Below are 25,000 nucleotides of genomic sequence, written 5' to 3'. Positions count from 1 at the left end.
TCAGGATGAACCTAAGAAACACGTGACGAAGGCGCCCTCAGTTTGCATTGTGCGTATCTCTCGGTAGTAACGGTGTTGCTGTGGTACGTTCTGTACGGACAGACACTCAGTAACACATGTCGTCTACGTTTCATGTGTAACATCGACCATGAACGACATGCTCGCAGAATGCTTGTTGTATTTGTGTTGTTGATTTAATGTGTGAAGGAGCGACAGTCACATGAAGCTTCTGTCACTTGTAATATACTGTTGGAGTGGTGAGCAGGTGAGCAGGTGTTCAGGTGTTCAGGTGAGCAGGTGAGCAGGTGTTCAGGTGAGCAGGTGAGCAGGTGTTCAGGTGAGCAGGTGAGCAGGTGTTCAGGTGAGCAGGTGAGCAGGTGTTCAGGTGAGCAGGTGTTCAGGTGAGCAGGTGGTCAGGTGTTCAGGTGAGCAGGTGTTCAGGTGAGCAGGTGAGCAGGTGAGCAGGTGTTCAGGTGAGCAGGTGTTCAGGTGAGCAGGTGAGCAGGTGTTCAGGTGAGCAGGTGTTCTTTGGTCTGAGCAGGTTTGAGAAACACTGACGTACCGCAGCTCTTACATTTAAAAACTACTCTTGTTGATAAAAATAAGATTTATTGTTCAGCTGTCTTCGTTCCCTGACAGCCAGAAGGTGAAACTCTTCACACAGTTCATGTTTCATTCAAGGAGGTGGCGCCACCTGCTGGACGCCTGCAGGAACCACGTGAGGAAAACTAACTTTAATCACTTGGTCCTGAAGCTTCTGCTCTCAGTTACTCGGCTCTTGTGCTCCAGTGAAGAAAAGTTCAATTAATACTTTGCAAACTGTGAGTTTATTATAGAGTCTAAAATAAAGCAAAACTTTATTCATCCCGAGACTCTGACAAACATTCGGTTTTAAAATGTTCAAACAGACACTTGGTTTAAATTATAAATTGTTATTAAATCAAATCTTAAATACATGTTTGTGTAAATATGTGGCTGCAGCGACACGTCTGAATTCATACTCCATCATTTCACATTAACGCGTCTTTAAATTTCATCTGGAACCAATAACTGAGTTTAAACGTGAAATAACTTTTAATCACAAACTTAATATTCGCTGCATTTTAACCCAAAAGAACAAAACTTTACATCGGGACATTTTATTTCTTACTTTAGGAGATAAACTGCTGAAATAAATGAACTTATAATAGTTATTTATAATCCAGCTCCACACATTGTTCTTTAATGTGAGGATTAAAAACGTTAAATAAAAGTTTCTCCTCAGTTTGAGGAAACATGAAGCACGAAACCTTTCGAGTCGATGTTTGTTCCTTTAAAATCATCAGAACTTAATATTAACGTTTCCACACATGGAGCCGTCTGATCCCAGCGTCGAGCGACTGTTTCATACGCTGAACACACAAACGTTCAGGAAACAAAACTTCAACATATTTAAAACTCTAGAAACGTTCAGAATGTTCTTCTGCCTCGTTCGTCAGGGAGTAGGAGATACAAGAAATACAAATCTCATTCAGTCGTCAGTTTGAAGACGATTGGGAGATTCTTCCTGATCTCAGACTTCATGAAATGAACTCCACACCTAACCGGAGAGCCGGGTGTTCTCAGGAACGTTCCTGAGCCGGGTGTTCTCAGGAACGTTCCTGTGATGACGTCATCTGCTCGTAAATGACTTTTTTTTAAACAAAATTTGAAATATCTCCACGCGTCTCGGTCCACAACTGAAAATCAGATCCATGTTGAGTTCTGAATTATTAACCAGAGGGAAACAAAGTGAATTGATGGCATTATTAACTTCAGGAGATGATTCCCTCTCAGGTTCTATAAAACTGAGGCAGCATTCAGTTGTTTTGGCAGCAGCGCGGATGTGAGCGAGCGTCCCGCTACACGGCGTGCTGTTTGTCCCGGGACGGCTCCGTGTCCTCCGCCGGCTCTGCTCTCTCCTGGTTCCAGTCTCGGAGGCCCTCCGGCAGACTCGTGTCCTCCTCGAAGCTCCCCGTGCCGTCCACAAAGTCCTCGTACGTCGACTTCTCCTCGAACGGCCGCGGGCCCAGCAGCTCCAACATGTCCGCTTTGACCAGGACTTCCTTCTCCAGGAGGCGTTGCCCCACCTGCAGGAGGACCGGGGGGAATAAGTTCTTAAATGTACAACTTCACTAAACAAGAAGAAACGCTCCAGGACGTGTGTCAGTGTTGACTTACTGAAGAGCTTTATACTTCAAATGTAGAATATTCATTCTGTGGAAACTGCATTTTGCACAGTTGCAGAATATTTGGTTAAATAAAAACGTGACTTCTGACTGGAATGTAATTCTACTCATATTATAAGTGCAGCCTCGTCGGTCTCTGACGCCGTGCACTAACAACACGTAGACGTGCACTAACAACACGTAGACGTGCACTAACAACACGTAGACGTGCACCAACACAACGCGTAGACGTGCACTAACACGTAGACGTTCACTAACAACACGTAGACGTGCACTAACACAGACGTGCACTAACAACACGTAGACGTGCACTAACAACACGTAGACGTGCACTAAAAACAACACGTAGACGTGCACTAACAACTCGTAGACGTGCACTAACAACTCGTAGACGTGCACTAACACAACGCGTAGACGTGCACTAACACGTAGACGTTCACTAACAACGCGTAGACGTGCACTAACTCGTAGACGTGCACTAACACGTAGACGTGCACTAACACCACGTAGATGTGCACTAACACAACGATTAGACGTGCACTAACACAACGATTAGACGTGCACTAACAACACGTAGACGTGCACCAACAACACGTAGACGTGCACTAACAACACGTAGACGTGCACTAACAACACGTAGACGTGCACTAACACAACACGTAGACGTGCACTAACACAACACGTAGACGTGCACTAACAACACGTAGACGTGCACTAACGCAACGCGTAGACGTGCACTAACGGAGAGTCTCACCAGCTCCACCAGCTCTTTCTTGTCGTTGATGAGCTCCAGCGTTCTCTGGTACGCTCGCTCCACCAGGTCTCGGACCTCCTGGTCGATCAGCTCGGCCGTGGCCTCGCTGTACGGCTTCTCCATGACCATCTCCCCCTGCCGGGGCAGGTCGAAGGACACCTGCCCCACCTTATCGCTCATCCCAAACTGCACCACCTGCGAAGAGGACAAGCGGTGAAAACACTCAAAGAGACCTGACAGCAAACAAAACTCAGAGTTTCCCAGATTAAAGTAAAAAAACGTGCACATTTCTTACTTTATAATTACAAAAAAAAAATTATGACTTTGTTTATTTTAGTTATTTCTCATATATTTAGCACTTTAATCTCTGAGAATATAGTTTTTTGTGTGTGCGTGTGTGTGTGTTACCTGAGCGTAGGCCGACTGCGTGACCTTCTTCAGGTCGTCCTGAGCTCCGGTGGTGATCCTGCCGAAGAAGACGTGCTCAGCCACGCGGCCCCCCAGCATCATGCACATCCTGTCGAACAGCTGCTCCTTGCTGTACAGGTACTGCTCTCTGGGCAGGTACTGAGCGTAACCCAGACCCTTCCCCCGCGGGATGATCGACACCTGGACAGGAAACGTTGCATTAGCAGACAAGAACACGCTGTTCAGGGTTAAAGACGTCTTTGAATCTTCTGTATGTTTATTGCCTGGTGGACAGAACTGTCGTTTCCTCGACCGTCACGACTTCATGTTTTATCGGATTGTTATCAAATGTTTTCTTTATTGTTATTTGGATTTTTTGGCCAAACAGTTTTTAATCCTGTTTTATAAATGTTTTTGGGCGGCATCTTCACGACAGAATCAAAAGTCCTGAACACGTAGACACTGTGTGTGTGTCTCTGTCTGTGTGTGTGTGTGTGTGTCTCTGTGTGTGTGTGTGTGTCTATCAGTGTGTCTGTATCTGTGTGTGTGTGTCTCTGTGTGTGTGTGTCTATCAGTGTGTCTGTATCTGTGTGTTTGTTTGTGTGTGTGTCTGTGTGTCTCTGTGTGTGTGTGTGTGTGTATCAGTGTGTGTGTGTGTGTGTGTGTGTGTGTCTATATCTGTGTGTGTCTGTATCAGTGTGTTTGTTTGTGTGTGTGTGTGTGTGTGTGTGCGCGCGCATATCAGTGAGTCTGTGTGCATCTGTGTGTGTGTGTGTGTGTTGTCTGTATCTGTGTGTGTATCAGTGTGTATCATTGTGTATTAGTAGATAAAGATATCCACCGTACCTTCAGCAGCGGGTCGGCGTGCTGCAGGAACCAGCCCACGATGGCGTGCCCCGCCTCGTGAAAAGCGACCGTCTTCTTCTCTGTCGGCTGCAGAACCTGCGTCTTCTTCTCCAGACCTGAAGACACACAACACCAGAACTGATCAGAAACAACCTGTCGATGTTTTATTACCACTATGCGTGTTTAATGTGTATTAATATGAAGGGGGGGGGGGGGTGGGGGGGTGAGTCTGCGGCGCTGACCTCCGATGACGCGGTCGATGGCCTGTTCGAAGTGTTTGCCGTTGACGGACATGTTCAGGTGTCGGGCAGCGATCAGCGCCGCCTCGTTGCAGACGTTGGCGATGTCGGCTCCTGGTGAAACACAAACCTTTAAAAACTGTCTTCAGATTTTGTGAAGTGAAACAAACGTTTACGGTTTCTTCAGTTTCCTTCAACACTCAACGACTCAACGACACAACGACTCAACGACACAACGACACAACGACACAACGACTCAACGACACAACGACACAACGACACAACGACAACGACACAACGACACAACGACAACGACTCAACGACACAACGACACAACGACTCAACGACAACGACACAACGACACAACGACACAACGACACAACGACAACGACTCAACGACTCAACGACACTTTGGAAAGATTTAAACTTTGGCTGCTTTAACAAGTGTTGAATAAAGTGTGTAAACTAAAGTGCTCCCATTGAAACACAGAATGTATTTATGATCAGCTGGAGAACAGATTGAGATCACTTTCACTCATAGTTTACATTTCTCGCTGTGAACATTCAGTGCACAGAATTATTACACGTTGCATTTCGTCTTTCCCAACATCAGTGAAACAGTTCATTCTGAAAATTAATATTTGTAGTTATTTCAGGACAGAAGTTGGTGAAAAGAATGAACTCAGTGAAAGTAATAATAATAATATACGATGCAGCGGTTACACACCGGTGAATCCCGGCGTGGCGGCGGCCATCTTCCTGGCGAGGACGTCTTTGTCCATGTTGGGGTCCAGTTTGATCGGCCGCAGGTGGACTTTAAAGATGGACGCTCGGCCCTTAATGTCTGGAGGACCTGAGAGAAAGGGTTAGGGTGTTACAAGTGTACAAGTACACAAGTATACAAGTACACAAGTGTACAAGGTCAGCGTTGGACTCTACCGATGTAGATCTGTCTGTCGAAGCGTCCCGGTCTCATCAGTGCAGGGTCCAGGATGTCGGGTCTGTTGGTTCCGGCGAGCACCACCACGTTATTCACCGTGTTGAAGCCTGCAGACAACAAACAGTTAGGACCTCAAACAACAACAACTACAACAACTCTAGAAGCAGTCTTATGTGCAGCCTACCGTCCATCTCCACCAGCAGCTGGTTCAGAGGTGTTCTCTTGTTCACTCTGACCCCCGAAGTTCCCGCCGCCCCTCTTCCTCCCCACAGCGTCGATCTCATCGATGAAGAGGATGCAGGGAGCGTTCTTCCTCGCCATGGCGAACATGTCCCTCACCTGAAGAGGAATAATCTCAATCAACCGCTTTGTTTTCACGACAACATGCGATTCTGGGAGTGGACAAACATCCTGAAGCTGAAGTTAATGTTCATTTTACACTTTTCTTCTTACTTTTTATTTGGACAGAAAGACAAATATAAATATAAATATAAATATATATATATATATATATATATAAAAATATACTTGTATTATTTTTATCTTTTCCATGCACCTTGAAGACTCAAAATGACGACATTGGATCGGAGCTGCAAATAAATCCTTGGGCAGAACTTTATAAATGATTCGTGTGGAACCTCTTTGGCAATAAATATCTGAAATATCTTTTACTCACCCTGGCAGGACCGACGCCCACGAACATCTCCAGGAACTCGGAGCCGTTGACGGAGATGAAGGGGACGTTGGCCTCTCCGGCGGTGGCTTTAGCCAGCAGAGTCTTCCCTGTCCCAGGAGGTCCGGACAGCACAGCCCCCTGGGAAAAATATCACATGACGAGACAGCAAAATCATATGTGTGTGTGTGTGTGTGTGTGTGTGTGTGTGTGTGTGTGTGTGTGTGTGTGTGTACCTTGGGGATCTTGGCCCCGAGGTCCTGGTACTGCTGCGGGTTCTTCAGGAAGTTGACGAACTCGAGGATCTCCAGCTTGGCCTCCTCGCAGCCGGCCACGTCCTTGAACTTCACTTCAATGTTGTCCTTCATCATCTTCGCCGTGGACTGGCTCATGCTGAAGAGCCCGCCCTTCCCACCGCCGGCGCCTCCTCCCATTATTCCTCGCCGCATCAAATATAACATGACGATGATCAGCAGCATGTGGGGAATCATGCTGAGCAGGAAGGAGCTGTGGAGCAGAGACGAAGCTGCGTTGGTGTTTGTACACAATTCTGGAAACATGAAGCTGATAAAAATAAAAGAATAACTCCAGCCTGATGAACTCTCAACTCCACTGAAATCTTAAGGATGCAGCTGATGTTTGATGTTCATGTTTGATGTTCATGTTTGTGTCGCTCCTTTAATGAACATTAAGCGTCAGTGCGTCTCTTTGTGTGCAGTTTGTTGACCGCAGTCAAAAGGTTTTTGAAAGATTAACGCCAACAAATCTGGATTAAAGCTCGTTGACTTCTGGAGTTGGAAACGATCCTACGCAGCCGGCGTACACACAATTCTCGATACTAAATCGGGCCGGGTAGTGATGGCCTGGTGGTACGCCTTCCAAACAAAACACTAGAAGGTCGGGAGTTCAACACCAGGCTGCCACCATTGTACCCCTGAGCAAGGCACTTAACCCTGAGCTGCTCCAGGGTGTACTTAGTGCACTGTAAGTCTCTGGATAAGAGCGTCTGCTGAATGATCTGTAATGTAATGTAATAAATCCGATGCACTTCAACTCCTTTATTACAGTTTACAGACAATTTATTTATATTGCTGTAGAAACTATTAATTCAACTTTCTCACCAAAAACTTCATCAGAAAACATCCTGTGACGTTATAATGGACCTTCGCCAAATACTCATTTTTACTGAACGGAGCCTGAACTCACCACAGTGCAACTCTCAGGACCCTCGCTCCACCGGCTGCTAACTGCTAACAGCTAACGTTAGCTAGCTCTCCTGCAGATTTCAGTTTATAACACTAACTATAATAATGTCGCCTCATCCTGATCTACAAACTGCAGAAATACAGACTTTAAACTAAACACACATGAAGAGAGAGAGACGCAGCATTCAAACGTCTACGTTAAGAATGAAGCTTCGGCACGACTGGGAGAGCGCGAGCAGGTGTTCGTGCTACACTCACCCGTCCCACTCGCTGCTGTAGATGACGCCGGGTCGGCTCGACAGCTCCAGGCCGAGCTCCGTGTGCGCCGCCTCCAGGTTCCTCTCAAACAAGTCCACGCTGCCGATGTTGAACCAGATGTTGCTCTGCAGGTCACAGAAGGTTTCATTGTGTTTTACAAGAGAAAAGAGAAACTACGATCACATGCAGCGCGTCCTAAACTACGATCACATGTAGCGCGTCCTAAACTACGATCACATGCAGCGCGTCCTAAACTACGATCACATGTAGCACGTCCTAAACTACGATCACATGCAGCGCGTCCTAAACTACGATCACATGTAGCACGTCCTAAACTACGATCACATGCAGCTCGTCCTAAACACATCCTAAACTACGATCACATGCAGCGCGTCCTAAACTACGATCACATGTAGCACGTCCTAAACTACGATCACATGTAGCACGTCCTAAACTACGATCACATGCAGCACGTCCTAAACTACGATCACATGCAGCGCGTCCTAAACTACGATCACATGTAGCACGTCCTAAACTACGATCACATGCAGCGCGTCCTAAACTACGATCACATGCAGCGCGTCCTAAACTACGATCACATGTAGCACGTCCTAAACTACGATCACATGCAGCGCGTCCTAAACTACGATCACATGCAGCGCGTCCTAAACTACGATCACATGTAGCACGTCCTAAACTACGATCACATGTAGCGCGTCCTAAACTACGATCACATGCAGCGCGTCCTAAACTACGATCACATGTAGCACGTCCTAAACTACGATCACATGCAGCGCGTCCTAAACTACGATCACATGCGGCACGTCCTAAACTACGATCACATGCAGCTCGTCCTAAACTACGATCACATGCAGCGCGTCCTAAACTACGATCACATGCGGCACGTCCTAAACTACGATCACATGTAGCGCGTCCTAAACTACGATCACATGTAGCACGTCCTAAACTACGATCACATGCAGCACGTCCTAAACTACGATCACATGCAGCGCGTCCTAAACTACGATCACATGCGGCACGTCCTAAACTACGATCACATGCAGCGCGTCCTAAACTACGATCACATGTAGCACGTCCTAAACTACGATCACATGCAGCACGTCCTAAACTACGATCACATGCAGCGCGTCCTAAACTACGATCACATGTAGCACGTCCTAAACTACGATCACATGCAGCGCGTCCTAAACTACGATCACATGCAGCTCGTCCTAAACACATCCTAAACTACGATCACATGCAGCACGTCCTAAACTATGATCACATGCAGCTCGTCGTAAACTACGATCACATGCAGCACGTCCTAAACTACGATCACATGCAGCTCGTCGTAAACTACGATCACATGCAGCACGTCCTAAACTACGATCACATGCAGCTCGTCGTAAACTACGATCACATGCAGCACGTCCTAAACTACGATCACATGCAGCACGTCGTAAACTACGATCACATGCAGCACGTCCTAAACTACGATCACATGTAGCACGTCCTAAACTACGATCACATGTAGCACGTCCTAAACTACGATCACATGCAGCACGTCCTAAACTACGATCACATGCAGCGCGTCCTAAGATCACATGCAGCTCGTCGTAAACTACGATCACATGCAGCACGTCCTAAACTACGATCACATGCAGCACGTCCTAAACTACGATCACATGCAGCTCGTCGTAAACTACGATCACATGCAGCACGTCCTAAACTACGATCATATGCAGCACGTCCTAAGATCACATGCAGCTCGTCGTAAACTACGATCACATGCAGCACGTCCTAAACTACGATCACATGCAGCGCGTCCTAAACTACGATCACATGTAGCACGTCCTAAACTACGATCACATGCAGCGCGTCCTAAACTACGATCACATGCAGCGCGTCCTAAACTACGATCACATGTAGCACGTCCTAAACTACGATCACATGCAGCGCGTCCTAAACTACGATCACATGCAGCGCGTCCTAAACTACGATCACATGTAGCACGTCCTAAACTACGATCACATGTAGCGCGTCCTAAACTACGATCACATGCAGCGCGTCCTAAACTACGATCACATGTAGCACGTCCTAAACTACGATCACATGCAGCGCGTCCTAAACTACGATCACATGCGGCACGTCCTAAACTACGATCACATGCAGCTCGTCCTAAACTACGATCACATGCAGCGCGTCCTAAACTACGATCACATGCGGCACGTCCTAAACTACGATCACATGTAGCGCGTCCTAAACTACGATCACATGTAGCACGTCCTAAACTACGATCACATGCAGCACGTCCTAAACTACGATCACATGCAGCGCGTCCTAAACTACGATCACATGCGGCACGTCCTAAACTACGATCACATGCAGCGCGTCCTAAACTACGATCACATGTAGCACGTCCTAAACTACGATCACATGCAGCACGTCCTAAACTACGATCACATGCAGCGCGTCCTAAACTACGATCACATGTAGCACGTCCTAAACTACGATCACATGCAGCGCGTCCTAAACTACGATCACATGCAGCTCGTCCTAAACACATCCTAAACTACGATCACATGCAGCACGTCCTAAACTATGATCACATGCAGCTCGTCGTAAACTACGATCACATGCAGCACGTCCTAAACTACGATCACATGCAGCTCGTCGTAAACTACGATCACATGCAGCACGTCCTAAACTACGATCACATGCAGCTCGTCGTAAACTACGATCACATGCAGCACGTCCTAAACTACGATCACATGCAGCACGTCGTAAACTACGATCACATGCAGCACGTCCTAAACTACGATCACATGTAGCACGTCCTAAACTACGATCACATGTAGCACGTCCTAAACTACGATCACATGCAGCACGTCCTAAACTACGATCACATGCAGCGCGTCCTAAGATCACATGCAGCTCGTCGTAAACTACGATCACATGCAGCACGTCCTAAACTACGATCACATGCAGCACGTCCTAAACTACGATCACATGCAGCTCGTCGTAAACTACGATCACATGCAGCACGTCCTAAACTACGATCATATGCAGCACGTCCTAAGATCACATGCAGCTCGTCGTAAACTACGATCACATGCAGCACGTCCTAAACTACGATCACATGCAGCGCGTCCTAAACTACGATCACATGCAGCGCGTCCTAAACTACGATCACATGCGGCACGTCCTAAACTACGATCACATGCAGCTCGTCCTAAACTACGATCACATGTAGCGCGTCCTAAACTACGATCACATGCAGCGCGTCCTAAACTACGATCACATGCAGCACGTCGTAAACTACGATCACATGCAGCACGTCCTAAACTACGATCACATGTAGCGCGTCCTAAACTACGATCACATGCAGCGCGTCCTAAACTACGATCACATGTAGCACGTCCTAAACTACGATCACATGCAGCACGTCCTAAACTACGATCACATGCAGCGCGTCCTAAACTACGATCACATGTAGCACGTCCTAAACTACGATCACATGCAGCGCGTCCTAAACTACGATCACATGCAGCTCGTCCTAAACTACGATCACATGCAGCTCGTCGTAAACTACGATCACATGCAGCACGTCCTAAACTACGATCACATGCAGCTCGTCGTAAACTACGATCACATGCAGCACGTCCTAAACTACGATCACATGCAGCACGTCGTAAACTACGATCACATGCAGCACGTCCTAAACTACGATCACATGCAGCACGTCCTAAACTACGATCACATGTAGCACGTCCTAAACTACGATCACATGCAGCACGTCCTAAACTACGATCACATGCAGCACGTCCTAAGATCACATGCAGCTCGTCGTAAACTACGATCACATGCAGCACGTCCTAAGATCACATGCAGCTCGTCGTAAACTACGATCACATGCAGCACGTCCTAAACTACGATCACATGCAGCACGTCCTAAACTACGATCACATGTAGCACGTCCTAAACTACGATCACATGCAGCACGTCCTAAACTACGATCACATGCAGCACGTCCTAAACTACGATCACATGCAGCACGTCCTAAACTACGATCACATGCAGCACGTCCTAAACTACGATCACATGCAGCACGTCCTAAACTACGATCACATGCAGCACGTCCTAAACTATTGGACGTGCTGCATGTAAAACTGTTTTACATCCAGTCTGTAAAGATGAACACACGTCTACTGAACGTCGCTACAACAGTTTGATTCAAAGCTGCGCTGTCATCAGTGTCTCACCGCCTCAGCGTTGGCTCCCGGCACCAGGATGACTCTGACGAACTCTTTGTTGACGACCTCTAAACGTTCCACCTGAACAGAAGAAACACGTCTAACGTCAGAGTCTTTAGCCGCAGAGCTCCAGCGGAGTCACATTGATCTGGACTGCTCACTATTCCTCTGCCCACGTAGCGGTGGACGAAGTCCTTCCAGCTGATCTCTCGGCCGGTGTCTCTGAAGTAGGAATACAGCAGCAGTGAGCTGAGTCCGGCCACAGTGACCGCCAAGTAACGGAAATCCTTCTCGTCCCACGGGACGTCGCCCTGAAGAGACAGTCAGGTGATGAGACTCAGGTAACATGAGAGGGAATCTCACACACTGTAACTACACGATGCAGCTCAGAGGGAAACAGAATCAAAAGACAAAGAATGAAACAATCTTAAGAATAAATCAATAATAAAAGCAGAAAAACAAGAAAACTTTGATTTGTTGATGCAGCAGGAGGATACGTAATGAAGCTGCAAACCTTTTGCATTCGACTCCACCAGTCGTTTCCTCCTCTTTTCCCTCCGCCTGATGATTTCCCTCCTCCTCCTGCTTCTTCTCCTCCTTTTCCATCTGAAACACACGATTGTTAAATCACACATCTGTCACTCAAACCAGTGTTTCCATTACAGCCTCAGTCGCACAGTTACGTTCACAACAAAGCAAAGTAAATCTTTATGCGGGGAGGAGGAGGAGGAGGAGGAGGAGGAGGAGGAGGAGGAGGCTGACCTCCATGTAGATGCCACCAACGTTTCTTTCAGCCATTAAGTTACAAACCCAAAATAAACGGATTCTGCTGCCATTTAATTGCAATAAACGGACGAGTCCTCACACACACACACACACACACACACACTTTTATTCTCTAGTATAGTGTATTTTGCATATTTTGACAAAGTGCAGGCGCAGCCGTTATTCGTCCATGTAGCCTGGTTTGTGTTTGCCTGATGAGATCTTGTAGGTGGAAATCTTGCTAACGTCTAAGGAGACAACTTCTCCTTTTTCTGTTTGCTCCCAACGAGCGCTGCGTGAGCACAGTAACATCCACACAGCGGCTCGCACCTTTGGGCTCAGCGGAGTACAGCCGGCGCTGCGCTGACTGCAGTCTGCAACAGGACAGGACGTTCGTCGGTGTCCGACAGACGTTCTGAAGAAAGAGCAAAGAACCACAGTTAGTACACCGAACACACCTGAGAGGTCTGCTGAAGAGCAACTCTCTGATACCACCTCCAACAGGTAAACGCACGCTGAAGGTCACGGTTATTGATATTGATGCACTACAACGTATCTGTGCGACCTCGTTCACATTTATTTGCTCCTCAGTTCCAACAAAAGGAAATCTTAACGCTACAACACAATGGACCAGAAACTAATGATTGTTTTCATCGTCAATCAATTTTGTTTATTTCATTCATTCCATTAAATCGAAGTCGGTAAATAATGAAACGTTTCCCAGACTTATTGAAATGTCTCTTTCCTGGTAATACTCTGCTTTCTGCCTAAATCTTTACGTGTAAATAGTTCTGGCTTAATAAACAGTCTGTGTGTTCTCTCAGTGGCTTTATATTATATTTATAACTGTAGATTTATACACTTATGGTTCTGGATCGACATGTTTAACAGACTGCAGCATGTGGACACAAACATAATAAATAGTACTGCTTTCAATGTACATGAGAGTGACTACTGTATTAACATAGAACATAAAAAGTGAATCTATCCTTTTTAAAAGGCACAATTTGAGATTCTTCTCAACATTAAGTAAACACTTACACCGGCCTCGGTAAGAGAATAAGCAGCTTACTCTGAGAAGAACCTCACGGAGAACTGTTCTTGTACATGACCCTGTCTTTGCCTTGCTAACTGCGTAGCAGCGAGCTGTCTGGTCTCCACACAAAGTATTATTTTTCTTGCAATAACTGCTGGTTGTTAGATCTGATTAATGCCGAATTACAAAGTACATTATAATGAATCATATACGGGTTTGAATAAAGTTTTAGAGGGTGTGTCTTTTTAAATATTAAGCAAACTATTTCTGAATTGAATGATTTTGCAATGGGATTTGGCACGTAGTGGGGCTAGCTAGATATTCGTTCCTCCACATACACAAAGTAACGTTAAAGTTAAAATCTGAATAACTTCCAACCGAAGTGGTGAGGAAAGGTGGGTCATTAAGTCACAGATAACATGTTTAGTTAGTCCAGGAAACCTCAACCTTCACGTACCAGGACAGCGGAGCTCCGGTATCCGACAGTGAAGAACCGTCCTGCGATCACCGTAGAGAGCCGAGCCCGAGCTCCTCCAGCCCGCCACAGAGGCAGAGCTGCCGCCGAGAGAAGCCTCAGCAGCTGAGACATCCTCCCCGTGCCGTGTGTCCGGTATTTTAGTCCAAAACGCTTTTGATTTAATTTCCCACAATGAACTTCATCGTGTTGAACCAACAAGTGTTATTGAATAAGATCGTGAAATGTCAACGAGAGGATAACTTAAAGCCCCGATAGATTTTCTCTGTGAATGCCTGCCGCAAATTGTTCCAAAAACAAACATATTTATTAATATAATTATTTATTTAGGTCATAAAAGGCCTCTTTATAACATCAAAAGATATGTTACAAAATCAATAAACGAAACGGGTTTAATTCGATTAAAGATGACTTTATTACATTCAGGCATCGGAAAGGCCGACACTGGGTCCTCACCGCAAACCTTCTCTCATTGGCTGAGACAGAGCTCACGTGCTTTGTTCAGCCTCACGTAACAGAGCATCTTTGCTGTTACCAAAACATAGGATGACTGTGCGTTTTCCACCTGATATGTAAACATTTTTACATAATATAACAGTTCAACAAGATAATAACATATTAAAAATACATGTTTCAGTTTGTGAGAAGGAATAAAAGACAAGAATAAAGAACAACAAATAAATGTCAGAGGTCAAATTTATTACATTGAAATTATTTTTGGTTTGTTCTGTTAGACTATTGTTGATTATTTTATCAATTAATAATTTGATCTATTCAACCTACATAATAACAACAACAACAACATAGTAAAAATAATCCATCACAATTCCTTAGAGTTAATGGTATGGTCTTCAAGGCGATTCATTCTGATCAAACATCCAAAACCCGTCTATTTTTAATTTACTATCATTTAAGACAGTGAAGATGTGGAATCCAGCAAATGTTTGTAATTTCTGCTTGAAAAAAACCTTCTTAAAATGATCATTTAAAATACATTGAAATAGAAATAGCAATTGAAATACTCTTCATATCGAATCTATAAAACTTTCAATATCAGTCTCTTTGAAAAATGAATAAATCAGAGGTTTACATGGATATGTATTACAATTATTTTTCCTAAAAGAATAGCTAGGTTTGCAGTGTTATGAGTAATAACATGACATATCACACAAAGAGATGTAAATGTTGCATTTAATATGTAGTCACATGATCTGCCCAGAGAATCTGTGTTGCTGCTGTTTACATTCTTCCTGATGCAGATGTAAAATAAAAGCACTACAGGAATGCACTTCTGTTCCATCTTGTTTTTCTTGATCCACTGGATTTCATTGTGCTGCAGAATGACAATAAATGATCCTTAAATCCTTAATAAGTAACTTAAGTCTTAAATATTGTTTATGCACCAAGTCTGCAGCTACATTAGCGATGATGATGTAATGATATATATATATATATATATATATATATATATATACAGATTGTATTCTGTAATCGAATATTTAAAGCAGTCAAATGTAATACATTTGTACATTTTTTTGAAGATTGGATAAATCCAAACCATGAGACGTCCTCTCGTCTCCTTGTGCTGCTGCAGAGCGTGCAGCTGCTCTCAGCTTCCTCTGTAGGTGCTGTAGGAGAACCGAGTCATCAGCAGAGGGAGGTGGAAGCTCTGCTCCTGGGCACTGATGGTAAACACAACCTGGAAACACACACACACACACACACACACACAATAAATACTTACTAATACCTACAACGTTTTATTACGACTCAAAGGATTTTCTGTGTAATAAATGATTATTTTCTCTCTGTGTTTTCCGTGGTGTCACAATAACTCGGGTTATTTATCACGACGATGTGATCAAACTGACACGGATGCACATGACTGCTGTCGAAACACAAACCTTAAAGGTCCACAAAGAAATGTTTTAATAAGACAAAGGTTCATTTCTTCGGGTGAGATGTCCGAACGTTTGACCTGTGAGGTTTACAGTTCTGAACACAAAGGTGTCATCTGCATATTATTGTAAATTATATTACAAACTTTATATTTGTGAGCCATTTACGTGTATCCTTATCTTCAGTAGCAACAAAAAGTCTTTTCATAGGATGCGTCTGCAATAATTCACAACTTATACGTTTAAAAATAACAATAAAAACGTGTCACTATAAAAAGTTAATTCCTTTAAGCAACTATTCTTTTATTAATTCATTTAAAACAAAAACTAAACTCTGAACAAACTTGAATCTGAATGTTTTACTCAGAACATAATCCAGCAGTGGTGTATTTTATAAATAATATGCAGTTCATTAATTATCTGTTGACTTTTAGTAAAGATTTCCCAGATTTTACTTGCAACGCTAACAATAAGTGTTCATTTTTAAGATAAGGACTACAAATGAAATGATATGAGTTTTGTTGGACTACAAATGAAATGATATGAGTTTTGTTGGACTACAAATGAAATGATATGAGTTTTGTTGGACTACAAATGAAATGATATGAGTTTTGTTGGACTACAAATGAAATGATATGAGTTTTGTTGGACTACAAATGAAATGATATGAGTTTTGTTGGACTACAAATGAAATGATATGAGTTTTGTTGGACTACAAACTAATTACCAGGTGTCCAGGTACAACATCCGTTATTTAAAGCATGTGTTACAGGTGGAGCTCACCTCTACATACGGGTAGAAGGAGGTCTGACCCAGACTCTCCCAGTATGAACCCGTCTCAAAGCGCAGCTTGTACATCCCGGGGCTGAGCGCTCCTCCGCTGACGAGTCCTGCGCAGCGGCCATCTTTATTCGTTGTCCTGAAACCATTAAACTGCTCAGAAGGACTCTCCACTTGCTTTAACACATCTTTATTCTTTTAATTCTTTATCTTCTCCACAAGATTGATCACAAAAATTCAGTTACAACTTTCTAGCTGATATATTTTGAATATTTAGCGGACGTTTCTCACATTTAAAACATGTTTATATGTAAAGAAAAAGAAAATATGTTTAATGTTACATCTAAATCTAAATTGAAATATTAAATATAAGTCTAAATGTTTAGAAAATAATGCAAATAGCATTTTATTTGTAAATATTTATATTTAACATTTGGATAAAAATGTAATATTTAGATTTAACAACTTATTTATTTATTTATTTTTGCATAAAAAGCTTTTATATCTGTCAGTTGTTTGACCTGCAGTGCCAACAGTAACATTTACTTAATTATTTTCTACATAAAAACATATTTCTAACAATTACATAATAAGATGTTATGTTGCTTGAATGTCTGTCTCAAATGTGAATAAAGTGATTTAAGTATATCGAAATATATCAGCTGTAGCCAAATTGTTATTTTTAAATCTTTTTAATTGAAGTGAATATGAAAATCCTCCAAAAGCTCTTTCTGGAAATACAAAGTCACTTTTTATGTTTAAAGTAATAATTCTTAAAAGTCTTTTGTATTAAACCCGGGTGTTCTTTGTCCTACCCGACACTCAGCATGTTCCAGATCATGAGCTGTGAGTCGAGCCGGTGCAGACTGAGGGCCATCCGGGCGGCCGGGACGCCGTCGCCGGTGTTCAGCACGTGAGTGGTGAGAGGGCTGGACTCTGCTGCCGCCATCTTCTGCTGACAGGTGAGGAGAACTCACCTTTACCTGAAGGAGCTTCAGGGACATTCATGTGATTGTCTCTTTAATTCTACTTGAGGACTAATAAACTATTTAATATGAAACAACATCATGTCATCTGTCCCCATGGCAGGTCAATTATAACAACTTTAATTAACAATATTAATGTTGCATTCATGTTGTGTAGAAATGATCGAAAAAATGAGCTCCCAAAATTTAACGTGAGCTAAAGTCAGAACGACGACTCCCCGAGTTGTATGTTGGGAATTATATATATTGATATCATGTTACGTCTATAATGTTGTGTTGATACTTTAAGGAACCTTTTATTAATTCATGTATTGCATCTCAATTTGGACGAGGCGATCATTTATATGTGATGAAATTATAAATCGAGATATCGTGATACACATTACATTTCTTAATCAATGATAAAAAGCACAAATAGAAACTCAGTTAAACTCAAACTTTTGTCTTAATCTGATTACTCTGTAGCGTGTAACTGGATATATTTATTCATTTTCTCTTTCAACACTTTCACTTAATGAGAAAATACTTTTCATTTGTCAGGTATATAATCCACGTAAAACGCTTTACCATGTGGTTATTGCATATACACTGTTTATTTATTATTTACTGCAACGATTAGGAGACTAATTGATTGGTGGATCAAAAAATAATCTGCATCTATTTTTATAATCTATAGAAATTGTCATTTTTAATAAACAAATGGCAGAAAATGCTGTTTTCAGCCTTTCAAATGTGGATATTTCCTACTTTTCAATGTTTTTATATAATATAAAAGTGAATTTATTTGTGTTTTGGACGGAGAAAACAAGATATTTAAAGGCATTTAAAAATATTTACACCAAGTTATACATCAAACTATGAATTAAATAATCTGGAAAATGATCAGGAGATTAATCGAGGATAAAAATAATCCTTGGTGCTGTCCTGATATATATATATACACATCGTTTTGAAATATGCAATTACTTATATTGGGATTGAAGATTTTTGCCTCATCGATCTATTTTATCTGTTTATCTATTTCAAGCATTTTGTTAAACACTCAAAGGTGGAGCACAAACTAAACTTTGACCTTTGACTCTCAAAATCCCACAAAATCTCACGATCTCCTCCAATCAGAGAGTCAAGATGTCGTGTGAATGTGAGTCTGGCATTTTGGTATCTTTTAGTTTCAAAGAATAGAGGCGCCATAGATATTTTATATTAAAACAATTTTACGACATTCTATGCAAATCAAGAGACCACAAGAGAGGGGTCCCACCAGGGTTTGGTCCAACCCGGAGACTGAGACACGCTGAGCTTGTCTTTGTGGAGGAACACGAGCGCAACACGCAACGTGTCGATTAAAAAGTACGAAACATAAGTATGAAAAAAGAAGAGTAAGTTAAAATGCAGAAGTTTAAAAACCCAAACATTTGTGTCTCAGTGAGTTTGTAAGAGAAGCCTTACCTCTGTGTGAGCTCTGCTGCAAGTTCAGTCAGTTCAACTCATCCAACAAGTTGTATCATCCCTGCTCTGGCTTACCCAGCATGCACTGCACAAACAGACCTGGTGTCGAAGGTCGTCCTGCCTCTAATGAATCAATAACACTATAGCTGAGTGCAGCTTCCCTTCAGTCAACAACATGTGATGCAGAGTTGTGATTAAACATGATTTAATTATAACCCTGACGATATCATTTATATACAACCTGAATGGAAAGTTACTGTTCTTTAATTATAGTGATGTTTTATGATTTTACTTTGTATTGTAGCATCATTAGCCTATTTTCAGATTGATTTTTTGTTTGTCTGCAGGATTACGGAACAACTATCGGCCGGACTTTCATGAAACTTGGTGGAAGGGTGCAGCACGGGTCAAGCAGGAACTCTTGGAGCGGATCTAAATCACAGAACAGATTTTATAAATATGTTTCACTCATGGAAACAGCCTTTATGTGTTTTAAGTCTTATTTATTTCTCTATATTATCTCATATATTTAAGATATGTCGATCCTGAGACAGTCTGAATGTGTGAGTTTGTTCTTAAAGCGATTGAACTATTTCTGATTGAAGAGTGATAGATACCAAAGTGTCTCAGTGTGACAAAATGTGTTTTTGTCACGTGTGTCCAGGACACCGAGAATTCAAAAACGTAGAAAAGTCTTGATCAATTGAAGTAAACGGGGGTCAACAGAAAACTACATTCTATACTCCAAAGTCTCATAATCCAGTTGTACGCCATGTAAACAGTCTCACGCATGCACAGGCACGCTACTCGTCCGTGCGACTAACGTTTATGTGCAAGACTTTTTAAATAGTAACGTTTTAACGAAGATTCATGTGTTTGTGAAGTAGTGAGCAGACGACTGGACAGACAGACACTTAAATACAGCATCATTATTACACACACAAAGCTCCAACCACACATTTTGTGAAAAATACCTTTACTACACTCACAGTGAAACAGATTACATTTAGCACTGAGGACACAAAAGCACCAAAAGCAGAAACTACAATGAAGCTAAATTAAGTTTCCAAAATGATTCTGTACTTGCAGTTACAGGATTACTTATTAAAACCTTTTTAGCAACATTTTCTAAAAGTCTGAAGTCTTGTTTTAGTATAAAGAGCCACTAATGTACACAGAAATATCTTTCCGGTGTCTTCTTTTTTTTTTAAACCGACAAACGTTTACGTGAAAGCTTTAAACATATTTACAGTCACAGTTGTCCATATTCTCCAGCTGGGTAAACATGTGAGATGAAACATCTGTATGTGTTTGACTTGTCAACAGCTTTGCTCTCCATAAAAGCAGTCACCCAAAATCTGGTGAAACAAACATGATGTCATAAAATGTCAAATATGACGGAGACGGTACGACTAAAAACTGTACATTGTGGTGTAAACACACAAATAGGTGTCGGACATCAACAACATTCACTTGCATCCTCTGGGGAACATGAATATTCATAACAAATGTCGTGTCAATTTCACCTATAGTTGTCAAGATAACACAAGTTCAATGGATTTATAGGAAAATCAAACACTATGGTTTCTATAGCCAAATGTGCAAAACAAAACCAAACAAATAGTATAGTCCAACATTCCAGTTAATGCAAACCCAAAAACAATGCCGTAGTTAGACTCAGGAAAGCTACACAGTAAACAGATGGTTTTCATGCCATGAAGGTACCACAGATTTGGGTATTGTTATCAAGACATGGCTTAATGACCTAGGAAAACTTACCTCTAATGTCCTCTCTCAACCTCTTCTGGGAGTTCTTTGATTTAACGATGACTGAAATGTTAACCTTGATCAAGTTGTTTTAGCTGCTAAACTGAACAAAAACATGTTTTACCTGCCAGACTGATCCTGTTAAACTGATCTGTTAGCTAACCAACCGTTGCTGGTAGACGGTTCCGTTAGCTTAGCCTAGGCCTACATGTAATGTGTATGAAGTAGGCTACGAACTGTTTTAGCCACTGAACTGTTAGCTAACCAACCATTGCTGGTAGACGGTTCCGTTAGCTTACATGTAGTAGGCCTATGTACTGTTTTATCCACTGAACTGTTAGCTAACCAACCGTTGCTAGTAGACTGTTCCGTTAGCTTAGCCTAGGCCTACATGTAATGTGTATGAAGTAGGCTACGAACTGTTTTAGCCACTGAACTGTTAGCTAACCAACCATTGCTGGTAGACGGTTCCGTTAGCTTACATGTATATGTAGTAGCCTACGAACTGTTTTAGTTGCTGAACTGGACCAAAAACTAACCTTAACGAAACACATTTCTTTTTTTTTAAACTGACCGGTTAGCTAACCTAAATCAAATGTTTTCTCCACTAATCTGACCCATTAGCTAACCTTAATAAAACCATTTTCTCTGCTAAACTGACCTGTTAGCTAACCTTAACCTTAAACTGAACCAAACGATTCCTCTGCTAAACTGATCAGTTAATCAAACTTTTTTGCCTGTCAAGTTGTTGTTGAACTAAATCAATAAACCCTGTACCAAACTGTTTTAGCATCTGACCTCAACCAAACTGTTCATTTCACAGCTAAAGTAAACAGTTTTACTCGATTTCTAACCTGAAGCAATGGCTACTGACAGCTTTACTCCATCCTCCTATCTTTCCATTTATATGCGCTACATGTAGTTTTTTAATAAGAGTTCATCTTCATTTCAGGAAATTGTCACTCTGTTTATCACTTAACACTGATTTTCCAAATGTAATTCGCCCAGAGTCATAAAACTGTGCTCACTGAACCTTTAATACAGAACCACAGTGCCTGTACACATCTGTTTACACATAATTATTATAATACACATGATGAAAATAAACTGTGTGATAAGGAGCTGCCAGCTGCTGCCACACTGATTGTATTAATATTAATCAGAGAGTAGTCCAACAGTGGAGCAAGGTAATAAGAGCTCAAATAAAAGAACTAAAAATAACAAAAAATCTGCCATAGCTCATGAATTATATGCTTTTTTTTGGTAGGTGCACTATTTTACACTACAGTTGTATAACATCACTCAGCTATATTGTCCCACGTGATATGTTAGCTTGGGCACCAGAGACAGTGATGTACCAGGGATACTTTGGGGCTTTTGTCGTCATTGTGGACTGTAAAGCAGAACTGGAGATGGTACAGCAGAATAAAAATCAAACTGACAGTGACAAACAGATAAGCGACAGATTTGTGGTGGAGGAGAGTCAGTCCAATGCAATTCATGTTGCCAACGCCTCCTTGGAGCATCTTCCATCCCAACTGTTACCAAACCCAGCTTCTGTTTATGGAAGGCTCTGGAAAGAGAAACGGAGAGGTGTCTGAAACGAGATGTCTTTGTATCTCCAGGACACAAACAAAGACTTGGGCTGTGTTCGAAATTGCATACTAAGATACTGTTGATGCTAAGAATGACGTAACATTTAGTATGCAGTGCATTCACACTGCTTAGTATGTGGATTTTGTGTACGCGAGAAATGCCCGGATGTATACTACATTGGCAAGTATGCGGCATGAGTTTACTGCACATACTCGCCACAATGCATTGCGTTTGTGTGCCTTGAGACCAGCCGTCATATGAGATTTTGAGCCAAGCTAAAAGCTGTTAATATGTCAGTTTTATAAGTTTTAACGTGTTTTCTAGCGAGAACCTTTTAGATTCCCAATATGTGACGAAGAATACAAACCGTTTTTTTCGACTTAATCTCAAAATACACTGTCCTGCTGCCACGAATACTCACTAGAGCACCAAATATATATATATAATAAATAGATTAATACGCCACTGAAAATAGTCCCCAACAAATGGCCAGTTTACTCCTGTTTGAGTGAAGTTGAATAAAAACTACAGAGACCAACCCATGCTAGCAGCTCTGTGAAGCTTTACTTACACACAGAAGGGCTTTGAGCTAAATGCTAACATCAGCATGCTAACGTTTGCGAGGTGATGTTTACCATGTTCAACATCTAAGCATTTATCAAGCTAATAAGCACTAAACACAAAGTACAATTGAGGCTAATGCGTAAGTCATTAGTTCTGCAGGTATTTGGTCTTTAAACAAAGTAGTGGACATGTTACATGTTGAACCTGATGGCACAAGATGAACAGTTAGAGGATCACTATATCAATATAGTATTTAAGTCTTAACCCAGAATATCAACCTCAGGGTTGTGCTACAGAAGAACGGATGACGGACCGACACATTGTTGGCTTTGGTCTTTTAATGGCATTTGTTGACAATATGAAAACTATAGAATACAACAGCAGCCTCATCCTTTAATGTTCTTTAAAGTGTCTCCGTGTGAGAGTTCATACCTGAGCTGCAGTATCACAGATCGTCCTCCAGATCAGACTGAAGCTGCTTTATCTGGGAACACAGAAGAAGAAGCTCTAAACGAAACATTAAGCCTCGTGCAGCAATGTGTTCTCTTAAGTTCCTCTCATACAGTTCCTTCATTTTCTGTTTTCTGAGAAAAAATAGGAGATGCAGATGCAGCAAACTTTCTTAAACATCCAAACCTGCTCGTATCCAGGTGTGATGAATGATGAATCCACTTAAATATGGAGGTATGTTGCTGATTGTTTATTATTAGCATAGGTAACGCTTGTTAAGGTTAAAACACACTGCAGTTAACCTTCATGAACACAGCCTTCCTCTTTCTCTTCCTTATCATCATCATCACTGCAGCCTCATCTTCACCGGCTGTAACACACACACAGTCCACAAAAGAACAAAATATTTCCTGTTTACACACACACACACACACACACACACACACACACACACACACACACACACACACACACACCATATGGTAATTACTAACACACACTCTCTTCTTCACACACACTCAGCTTCTTCCTGTCGGATGAACAAAGCAGCTGATTAGAGGCCGGTCTGTTTTCTGCCTCCGCTCGGCTGAAGGAGGCAGCGTCGCTCCGTCAGGCAGGCAGGTAACACTGCAGGCTAATTCTATATCATTAAGTTTCCTTGTAAAGAAACGGAAACAGTAAAAGCACAGCGGCCGATCTGCTTTAGAGGTGCTGAATAAAAAGACAGTAAACACATTACACACATTATGCAAATTGTCTTTGGGGCGCTGCAGGCAGTGTTAAGACTTTTACTGTTTGTGAAAATCAAATCATGACAGAATTCACTTTGAAGATGAAAGTCTATTTTGGATTACCATCAATCATAATAACACTCATTTGTCCTTTTATATATATATATATATATATATATATATATATATATATATATATATATATATATATATATATATATACACATATATATATATTTATTTTAACGTTTTAGTCATTCCTAATTCTGGCTCTCAACATTGTTTCATTCCACCTTGTAGCTGAAGAAGAATTGATGAACTTGCATCACATAAAAGATGTCAAGGTCTGTGAGCTGATCGGGAGCTTTGCTTGACTGCAAAGTTTATTTCTAATTTCTTTTGGGATTATGTGCAGACGACTGCGTGAAGGGAACATAAACTACATGACTTTAGTTTTTGAATGAAATGTCCCAGCAGCAGAATGTGTGAGTTGGCTGTGTGTAAAAATGTAGCCAGAATGTATTATTCTGCTTCACTAAAAGCTTTGATGCTTTTTCAGTTTTCAGCGACAAGAAACAAAGATTTTAAAAATATATTTCTAATCAAATAAAAACATGTCAATGAACTTCATGTGTCTGACTCTTGATGCTTCAGTCTTCTGTTGAACTGACTTATTGTTGTTAATAACAGATCATCCACAAGATGGCAGCGTTACATCAC

General features: G+C 42.0%; 3 protein-coding genes across 6 annotated transcripts in view; all 3 read right to left on the bottom strand.

The window, feature by feature from the left end:
* Window positions 1-808: 808 nt before the first annotated feature.
* afg3l1 (AFG3-like AAA ATPase 1) lies at window positions 809-14,296 on the bottom strand. Its single transcript, XM_029432943.1, is given in 17 exon segments — window positions 809-2,108; window positions 2,962-3,156; window positions 3,370-3,570; window positions 4,216-4,331; window positions 4,458-4,568; window positions 5,182-5,307; window positions 5,394-5,501; window positions 5,579-5,606; window positions 5,608-5,733; window positions 6,071-6,208; window positions 6,304-6,574; window positions 7,531-7,655; window positions 11,793-11,864; window positions 11,945-12,094; window positions 12,298-12,389; window positions 12,879-12,963; window positions 14,042-14,296. Coding segments are annotated over 17 exon segments (2,304 nt in total). The 5' UTR covers window positions 14,174-14,296; the 3' UTR covers window positions 809-1,880.
* Window positions 14,297-14,508: 212 nt separating this feature from the next.
* Window positions 14,509-19,274, bottom strand: LOC115010021 (5-hydroxyisourate hydrolase-like). 3 transcript variants are annotated; one of them, XM_029434392.1, is made up of 5 exons: window positions 19,173-19,274; window positions 17,553-17,729; window positions 16,741-16,876; window positions 15,589-15,758; window positions 14,509-15,392 (listed from the first exon to the last, which is right to left on the bottom strand). In XM_029434392.1, the coding sequence occupies exons 2-4, from the start codon at window positions 17,684-17,686 to the stop codon at window positions 15,669-15,671; spliced, it is 360 nt and encodes a 119-aa protein (XP_029290252.1). In that variant the 5' UTR covers window positions 17,687-17,729; window positions 19,173-19,274; the 3' UTR covers window positions 14,509-15,392; window positions 15,589-15,668. The 3 variants fall into 3 exon arrangements, with proteins under 3 accessions (XP_029290252.1, XP_029290254.1, XP_029290253.1); XM_029434394.1 differs by having other exon boundaries at window positions 17,553-17,689; window positions 19,173-19,259; XM_029434393.1 differs by having other exon boundaries at window positions 17,553-17,692; window positions 19,173-19,249.
* Window positions 19,275-20,301: 1,027 nt separating this feature from the next.
* LOC115010324 (RNA-binding Raly-like protein) overlaps window positions 20,302-25,000 on the bottom strand; it is a 40,193-nt gene continuing 35,494 nt past the window's right edge. For both annotated transcript variants that reach the window (XM_029434897.1, XM_029434898.1), the window contains exons 7-8: window positions 23,532-23,583; window positions 20,302-22,512 (exon numbers count right to left, since the gene is read on the bottom strand). In XM_029434897.1, coding sequence (XP_029290757.1) covers window positions 23,545-23,583 — 39 coding nt within the window. In that variant the 3' untranslated portion in view covers window positions 20,302-22,512; window positions 23,532-23,544. The remainder of the gene's footprint in view (window positions 22,513-23,531; window positions 23,584-25,000) is intronic.

This window comes from Cottoperca gobio, chromosome 6 (genome assembly GCF_900634415.1).
Source record: "Cottoperca gobio chromosome 6, fCotGob3.1, whole genome shotgun sequence".
In the NCBI taxonomy this organism is placed as follows: domain Eukaryota; kingdom Metazoa; phylum Chordata; class Actinopteri; order Perciformes; family Bovichtidae; genus Cottoperca; species Cottoperca gobio.
The sequence above is the reverse complement of the archived record's forward strand: the minus strand, read 5'-3'. Positions and strand labels throughout refer to the sequence as shown.

Bases quoted from the DNA above. Each gene is read 5' to 3' on its own strand.
- LOC115010021 (XM_029434392.1), bottom strand. From the start codon at position 17,686: ATGGCGGCAGCAGAGTCCAGCCCTCTCACCACTCACGTGCTGAACACC. The intron at 16,877-17,552 runs GTAGGACAAAGA...TAATGGTTTCAG, and splicing joins TGGAACATGCTGAGTGTCGG to GACAACGAATAAAGATGGCC. The intron at 15,759-16,740 runs GTGAGCTCCACC...GTGTGTTTCCAG, and splicing joins CCTTCTACCCGTATGTAGAG to GTTGTGTTTACCATCAGTGC.